The sequence below is a fragment of the Silene latifolia genome, chromosome 1, assembly GCF_048544455.1.
Source record: "Silene latifolia isolate original U9 population chromosome 1, ASM4854445v1, whole genome shotgun sequence".
In the NCBI taxonomy this organism is placed as follows: Eukaryota; Viridiplantae; Streptophyta; class Magnoliopsida; order Caryophyllales; family Caryophyllaceae; genus Silene; species Silene latifolia.
The window spans coordinates 135,212,502-135,220,977 of NC_133526.1; the positions used below are offsets into that span (position 1 = coordinate 135,212,502).

The following is an 8,476-nucleotide window of genomic DNA, read 5'->3' on the forward strand; positions in this document are numbered from 1 at the left end:
TCTCTACGACACGATTGAAATGTTATCGTGATTATTTCCCAAATGGATATTTAAATTCATGTAGAGTTTATTTGAAGAAAAATATTATTGTCTCAACCTGAAGTTTGAGCATATGAAAATAATGATTTAAATGAGCTTCATGCTAAACATGTGAAATTAGTTTATGGTCCAGAAATACCATAACGATTGGAAAATAATGTAGTCAAAATATATGAATCTCTACGACACGCATTGTACTCTTTTTCCTTATCCATGGTTTTGTCCCACTGGATTTTCCATAGAAAGGTTTTAACGAGGCAACTATTATTATGCGTGTTTGAAGATTAGTGTACTCTTTTCCTTCGCCAGTGTTTTTCTCAAGGGGTTTTTCTAATGAGGTTTTTTAACGAGGCATCTTCTTCAGTAATAGACATCCAAGGGGGAATGTTATGAAATATTACTCCCTCTGCCCCGGTCATTTGTTGTCCTTTTCCATTTTGGGGTGTCTTAGTCATTTGTTGTCCTTTCTATTTTAAGAATGAACTTGATGAGTAATTTGATCATTCTCATTCAATTTGTTCCACTTGTCATTTAGTTATTGGCCCTCTCCTCTTTCCTTGGTCTTTGTGCCAAAACGAAAGGACAACAATTGACCGGGACGGAGGGAGTATTATGTAATATTATATGGATGTCCATATGTTAGGATATTCTAGAGATAATATATTATGGAAACTCTACCCTATTGTGTGTGTATATATAAACCCCCTCATAGTGCAATAATATATAGTTTTGTCTCTCTTTTCTTCTCTCTACCCTCTCTATAATTATCTCTTGTCTTTATTTCACAACAGGAGTATAATTTACTTGATAATAATTAACCCAGAAATGATCCCAAACCCAAAATAACCCGGCCCAATTGACCCGTTTATGAGGTCTAATTCCGCCCAAGCAATCTCTCACCCGGCACCGCCAATCCCACACACGAAAAGAAAAACCCTGCTTAAGTCTTGCAATTCTTCCATTTTCCGGTTTTCCCCTTGAAGAGAGGCAGAAGAGCATTCATCAATTAATCCTTCCTTGCTTCCACCGTAGCTGCCACCACCACTAACCTTCATTCCCGACATCAATGGCGGCTTTAGAACAAGTGTCAGAAACCCTATCATCATCATCATCATCATCATCATCATCGTCGTCGCCAATACAAATCCCAGAAGAATGGTCTAATGCAGCAAATGCCATAGTCTATCATTCTGACACTTCATCTCCTCCCATTGCACTCATTTGCGGCGCTAAAAATAGTGGCAAATCTACCTTTTCTCGTTTTCTCCTCAATACTTTACTCTCAAGGTTTTCATTCTTATTTATCACTACTTCTTTCCTACTTCCATCAATTCTATCACTGCATTCGTCAATTTACTTCTTTAATTTATCTGGCACTTTTGTGAAGCTGGAATTTCTGCTGTTTTTGTAATTCTCTTACGAGTTCCGTTGAAAATTGATGATTTTGTGTGTGTTAATTTAGGGTTTGTTTTTTCTCTTGGATAAAACAACTTTAGTTACGCACTTAAATTGGCTGGCGAATCATGTACGCAATCCATCGAAGAAGATGATGAAAACTTACGAAGCTGAAGAATATTACATACCATATTTCTAACAAGTTTTGTTGGCTTTGTTTGTTGATAAGAATCATGTTTTAAAGTCTTAAGTCTTTTGTTCATGTTATTAGCAGATTTGATTTTAGTATTCAAGTGTTTGTAGATGCTTAATTGCTTTGTTAATAACTTGGAATTTTGATTGTGGAATGCAATAGTACTAATTTTGTTTGTTGATTTGGTTGCCGTTTTGGTTTGACTTTATGACTCCATTCCTTTCCATAATCTCAAATAACACCTGTGTATTGGCGCACAACGAGACTATCTCATGGTATACGCCTCATTCCTTATAGCAATTCAACAATGTTTTTGGCCTTGTACACTTGTTTATCTTTTGCATCTGAATACCTTCAAAATACCTGCTCAATGTTACAGTGCAGTGCATATTAATTTGTTAGACTACCAACACCAAGATCTTTGCAAGCTTTTAAATTTGAGCCGTCTTCATGTTATCCCGTGTAAAATAACAGGAAACAATTATGGTTGTACTGTAAGCATGCCATATGTTTGATACCAGTTGAGTTGGTTGGCAGGTACAAAAGAGTTGCTTACTTGGATACAGATGTAGGGCAGCCAGAATTTACGCCCTCGGGATGCCTATCTCTTACTATAATCGACCAGGCAACTCCAGGTGCCTCATTGCAGGATTTCCCTGTTTGTTTCGCTTTTTTCATGCTCTTAAGGGTTACAGTCTTTTTGTATCTTGTTATCCTCCAAAGTTATTCGGGGATAGATAATGAAGTACTTTTCTGCTGCTAATTAGCTTTACTTGTTTCTGGCAGACCTCACTATCCCATGCTTGAAAACTCCCGAAAGGTAAATTTAGGCCGATCATTGATGTACGGACTGTATTTCTAGTAGTCACTGTATAGGCTGAATGCTGAGTATTTTTTTTTATTTAGCTGTACTTTGGTATCACAATTGATGAGTTCTCTTAGATTGTTACCTATCATGCTTTTACTTGGTGTATGGCATCACCTTTTAGCTTTTAAGCCCAGTTATCTTACAATCCTGTTTCGTGACATATAATTTACTACAAAATTATGCACTATAGGTTTAACTCTTATGGCGGATAACCGTTCACATAAATAATTGAACCCTTTGTCTGGAGTAGAGGGGTTTGGAGGGAAAGGACCAGAGGGAAGGCAGAGGGACAATTTCCCTTGTTTGAATAGCAACTTAGATTGGAGGGATATAGAGGGAAATGGAGGGAAGGATTTAGAAGAAAGATCGCATGGATCTTAAACTACTAGGCGAATTCCGGAAAAGATCTTTGAATCTCTTGATGAAATATTTGTTGGTCTCTTCTGTTGTTGAATATTTGTATTTCATTATTTGATCTATTGGAATTGGAACTCCTTTTCCCTTTTGTAATTATTTTTGGTGTTCAAAGCTCAAGTCAAGGAGACTGTTCGTCTCTATAGACCCGCCTCTTTAATTGATTAAGTAGATTTGTACCTTTCTAGCTTGTGCCATTCGAATAGACACCTGTGTCAAATTTCAAAAAACTTCATTTTATTTGTTCTTCGAAAGGCTTTGTTCTTTCTTGATGATTAACGTCGGCCCTTCCTCGAAGAGCATGCTCTTGCAGTTAATTTTTTTTTATTTTTTTTCCTCATTTTCTTCTTTTTCTTTCCTTTATCGTTTCTCTTATACTATTATCTTCTAGGAGTTAGGATTCTTAGTATGTGATAGAACATAAGTCCTTCAAAATACAAGGCTACAGGCTGTTTTTGAGTTAGATGTCTGGTTTGGACTTAAACCTGATGGTATTTTTTATTGTATTTTAATTGTTTTTTAGTGCAAAGGGATCCACAAGAGCAGTCATGATGCGTATGAGTTTCGAACTCAGTTCATGAGTACTACTATTCCTGAATGACCTTACCATGTGAGCTAGTGTGATGGTATACTAAATGAACTTCAAATTGATTTCAGTTTCTGAGATGTTTGAACTATCAACATAACTGTATGGTTGGTGGTACTCATAGGGCATTGTGTAAGAAAGACAGCGATATTTCCTTTGATTTCGTTATACCAAGCGGCACTTGGAATCATTTAACCTCCTCTATACGGTTTCTTCTCAATGCTCTCATGCTCCTGTCCATTATGTCCCAATTAAGCGCAAGAACTTGGCAGAAGTATATCTGACTTAAAACAAGGTCATCAGTTCAATCAAAATTATGTCAATATGTCCTATCCACAAGCTCCTAATTTCCGCAAAACCCATTCTAGTGTATCTTTTCTTGACCATGTTACTGGTTTGTAACACTTACTGTAAGCTGGACATGGAGGCATTTATGCAGTTTTACCTTGCAATTGATGTTATGCATAGATTGAATAGGTAGAATTTCTTTTAACTTTTGAATACCAGAAATACCTCAGGTGGTCATAATTGTTGTATCATACCAGTTTAACAGTTTCCACGTCTTTGTGAACTAATGATGTACAGACTTCGTGTCTCTTCAATTCTTCATTCCTATTTCAACATTGTTTCTTTGAAATCATAGTTTTTTCCCCTCTTTCTCGCGGTTTTGTGATTATTGTAAGGTTTGACTGCATTTCTTTTTGCATGACGACCCACAGATGCTACTTCTTTGGAGACCTTTCCTCAAAGAGGGACCCTGAAGGATATTTAAATTGTGTTGTTGCATTGTATGATCACTACAAAAGAGAACACTCCTCTTCAAGGAAGAATGGAATCTCTGCTGATGTGCCTCTTATTGTTAATACACCGGGCTGGGTCAAAGGTCCATTTCGTTATCTAACCTTGTATATGTAACTTGTTAGTATCGGTATTTTTGCTTATAATGTGGTCCTTTTTTCAATTTGCCACTGTTCCTTGGAATATAGCAAACTTACAGCTTATATTACTGTTTCACAACAGGTATTGGCTTCGATGTATTGGTGGGTATGTTAAAACATATGGCTCCTACTCATGTTGTTAAGATAAATATATCTTCTGAGGTTATTTATCTAAAAAGGAAAAAAATAAATCCCGAAGACAAGAATCTACCTCCTGGCTTGTTCTGGTTAGATGTTGATGATAATGATGATGCTCCCGTTAACTTGTTGGAGATAATGTCAGCTAGCAAGGATTGTAATGGCAGACCGTGAGTTCTTTTATAAATATACAACCAAATTCTCACATGCTAGTTATCTTTGGCAGTGATAATAAAAAGCATCCTAACATGAAGCTTTCTGCTTTCCAGTTTCCATGGTAACATTATTTCGTGAGCCTTTGGATTATCCATGCAACCGGCACTCTCACTTCTTTGTTTGACCTCAATGGGCAATGTTATTCCCTTGGTTAATTTTTTTGGTGTCTTGAATGAAGCCTCTGCGCATGGCAGTAATATTACTTAAAATATATACTTGGTCGTTTAGTTTAAAATAAGAATGTAAGCTGAAATCAACCCTTACTATCCAGGGGATCTAATAGTTCTCTGAGGTGGAGAACTGAATAGGAATACTTCATCACTTCTTCCTGCAAATGTGAACAGCTTTCACTTCATTTCCCCTTCCCAGAGAAGCTATTATCCTTCTAGAAAGAAACGTTCCTCTTCCATGATAATATTTGTTCTTTCTCAATTTTAGCTGTGAAGTTAGCTGATAATAGAACTTGAATGTATCAAGACATTTGACTCTCTGTTTGTCCAAAGATTATTATATATTGGCCTTACTTCTGCTTTCCTCTCTCGAACTTGAAAAAATATTATTATATTTTGTTAATAGTATATTTACTTTCTCCCAGGGTATTGGTACAAAAAGCAGCACGCCTTAATCGAGAATTACGGTTGATGGTTTACTTTAGGCAGTGCTTCCCAAGTGATGCAAGTATCACCACAATAAAGGAACTTGCACATGCATTAGCCTCTCATACTCCTTACCAAGTTCCTATATCCTGTATCAAGATTCGACACTTGCATTGCCAGGTAAATTGTGAATAGTGTAAAAGTTCAATTTCAGTTATTAAATTGTATGGCCTTAAAAACATAAGTGATAATCTCTGGGAGCACGTATTGCTAGTTTTTGTAATTTTCATGGCCAATCGTCGTCTACTGTTTTCATGATTGGTAGCTTATTTGTTTAATATGAATTATAGGTCCCAACTACTGAAGTCCTCTACAGTTTAAATGCCACTGTAATTGGCTTGGCTGTTAGCTCTGGAGATTGTCAATCCTTGCCTTCGTGTGTTGGTCTTGGTATATCCTACATTTACCTATAAAAAATTAAATTATTTTGTAGTGGTTTTATAATTTTTGGGATATTCTATGGTGTATCCCTGAGTTTTTCGGTTTTCTATGTTGTACCCTTCCTTTTTTTTAATTCTACCTCGTACCCCTAAACTTTTTAGTTTTTCTCCATTATAACCTCATTTAACTCTCCATTAACTTTATCACTATCAAACGACGATACTTTGACCTTTATTTTGACTTATTAATATTGTATCACCATTCTATATCAGAAATATCATAAATCACTTTTAATAACTACTATTAAAAACATATGTTATGAGTCATGACATGATAATGGAGATTTTTTGAACTTTTAGTTAGTTTCGTATACTATTTCGTGGGCTAATGAGTAATTCGACGAACTAATAAGTAAATGAGTAGGTTATCGAGTAATTGGAATATTAAATAGACGATTTAATAGGTCATTTAAGAAACTAAGTTAGCAAAGACAATAAATAAGGTTATGGTATAGACTAATGTATAGAGTTTAGGGGTACACCATAGAATATAAAAAAAGGAGGGGTACAAGGTAGAAAACCCAAAACCACGAGGGTACACCGTAGAATATCCCATAATTTTTTTTGACAATGCTGTATTTTAAAAGAAACGCATGTCTGTTTGATGCTACAAAAAGTCTCCAGCTTTACACTTTAATATTGTAAAAACATCATGTCGTCATTTACCAGAATTCGAATGAGCTTTGTACTGATTTATGTACGCTGCTATGTGGATTAGGCATAGTTAGAGGCATTGATGTATCGAAGAATTTGCTGTACATGATCACACCTGTTCCACTAAGTATCCTTGCAACTGTAGATATTATTCTACAAGGATTTATTCAGATTCCTACTAGTTTACTCCAGGTACTGGTACTTCTTTCCCGTCCTCTCCCCTTCCGTTCATCTCATCTACTCGTCTTTAGTTTCCTATTTACAACCCTTTTCTTCATTTGTCATTGTCAGCTGGATTTTTTGAGGGCACGAAGGAAATTAATGCATCATATCCGTGATACTGTCTTATCTATTGCCCGATTTTCTGTTTCCTTGGTCAATAGGCTTCATTGAGTGCAGTCTAGAAGGGAAACTTTATAATACATTCCTTAATTTTTTCTCGTGACCTACCACGAAGAGCAACCTTTTTATGTGTTATTGTTTATTTATGGGTCATGTCAATCTCACCCATATATGCCACTTGCCACATTGGTGATATTGAATCACAAGATAATCGAGTCTAAGTGTCAACTGTCAAGCTCCTCTTAAGCATCCAGAGTTAATCAATATAACGTGAAAGGTATAAATAGAGGTGACAGATCAATAAGAATTTGGTCTAATCTAGTGTGTAGTTGATGGCATTGACGGGCTACTGAATAGGGTAAACTGGTAAATCGAGGACAGATTTCAAACTCTTCCATGTTATACCTATACCTGTCCTCGAGTAACTTCAAAGGGTTGAAGTACATTGAAGTGCATTTGTGATGTTCAGGTACAAGGATGCATATCGCCTTACATGTCTGCAAATGTTCTTCCTGAAGAATCATCCCAGAAAACAGTAAAGAAAGAAAATTCGTTGCCTCTGTTAATCAGGCATTGATGTTTGTCTCCAACATGGAATTTCCCACCAAACATTGCTTTTATCGTCATTCAGCTAAGTGAAAACGCTGCAATCAATATGCTACAGAGTTTTGAGTAGCATCAAGACGGGCTATATTTCTTTCAGTTCTACTGGCAAGAGACTGGGGCATGGAGTGATGGGAAGACCAGACTTCTATATCTATAAGGGATTATGATAAGACTAGGAAAGAACTCATCAGAGATCATATTAATTTATTTTCTTGCAACTCTGTTGGCTTATCAAATCATTAGACTTGTAGTCTAGTATTTGGTTGGCAAAATTAGAAATTAATTCGAATAGTTTGGGTTACTAATTTAGATAGCTCGTAACAGCCGTTTGAGAGAAGACCAATGGGCTGTCGTCGGATGTGTAAGAAATTGAGCGAGCTTATTTACCGGAAATGTGATATCAGGCCTCGTTAATGATAGATATTGTAAACTCCCAACAATAGCACGATACTCGGACTCATTTTCAATCGGTTGATTATCTTGTCTTGTAAGTGGCAGGATGAGGGAGCAATAGGTGTCGTAGACAGATTACAATCCAGCATATTGTAGCGAGTTAGAATGTCGGAAATATACTTGGATTGGTTAAGATGCAAACTAGAAGACGTTGGAGTAACATCCATCCCAAGAAAATAAGATAAGCAACCAAGATCCTTCAGAGAGAAACGCGAAGAGATGCTGCAATAAAATTATTAACTTCGTAGCATTCGGTCCTGCAATAATTATATCATCAACATAGACCAAAGCATATAATCGAATATTAGTATGATCAAAAATAATTAAGGACGGATCAGAAATTGAATGTCGGAAACCAAATGAAATAAAAATTTTTGAGCTTGGTGTACCAAGTCTGAGGGGCTTGTTTAAGACCATAAATAGCTTTTCATAATTTATAAATATGAGTCGGAAAATCAGAGTTGACGAAACCAGGGCGTTGTATCATATAAACATCCTCATTCAGCGTGCCTTGCAAAACTGCATTATTAATATCGAC

General features: G+C 36.2%; 1 protein-coding gene across 2 annotated transcripts; it reads left to right on the forward strand.

Annotated features, from left to right (window-relative positions):
- Positions 1-944: 944 nt before the first annotated feature.
- LOC141609510 (polynucleotide 5'-hydroxyl-kinase NOL9) lies at positions 945-7,959 on the forward strand. 2 transcript variants are annotated; one of them, XM_074428553.1, is made up of 9 exons: positions 945-1,326; positions 2,165-2,262; positions 2,414-2,447; positions 4,215-4,378; positions 4,516-4,741; positions 5,383-5,563; positions 5,734-5,833; positions 6,602-6,729; positions 7,349-7,959. In XM_074428553.1, exons 1-9 carry the CDS (start codon positions 1,106-1,108, stop codon positions 7,454-7,456), a joined length of 1,260 nt encoding a protein of 419 aa, XP_074284654.1. In that variant the 5' UTR covers positions 945-1,105; the 3' UTR covers positions 7,457-7,959. The 2 variants fall into 2 exon arrangements, with proteins under 2 accessions (XP_074284654.1, XP_074284661.1); XM_074428560.1 differs by lacking the exon at positions 945-1,326 and adding an exon at positions 1,756-1,902.
- The last annotated feature ends 517 nt before the right edge of the window (positions 7,960-8,476 follow it).

Excerpts from the sequence above, each read along its gene's own strand:
- LOC141609510 (XM_074428553.1), top strand. The coding sequence starts at position 1,106 with ATGGCGGCTTTAGAACAAGTGTCAGAAACCCTATCATCATCATCATCA. Across the intron at positions 1,327-2,164 it reads CTCAATACTTTACTCTCAAG|GTACAAAAGAGTTGCTTACT; the intron begins GTTTTCATTCTT and ends GTTGGTTGGCAG. Across the intron at positions 5,834-6,601 it reads GCCTTCGTGTGTTGGTCTTG|GCATAGTTAGAGGCATTGAT; the intron begins GTATATCCTACA and ends TATGTGGATTAG.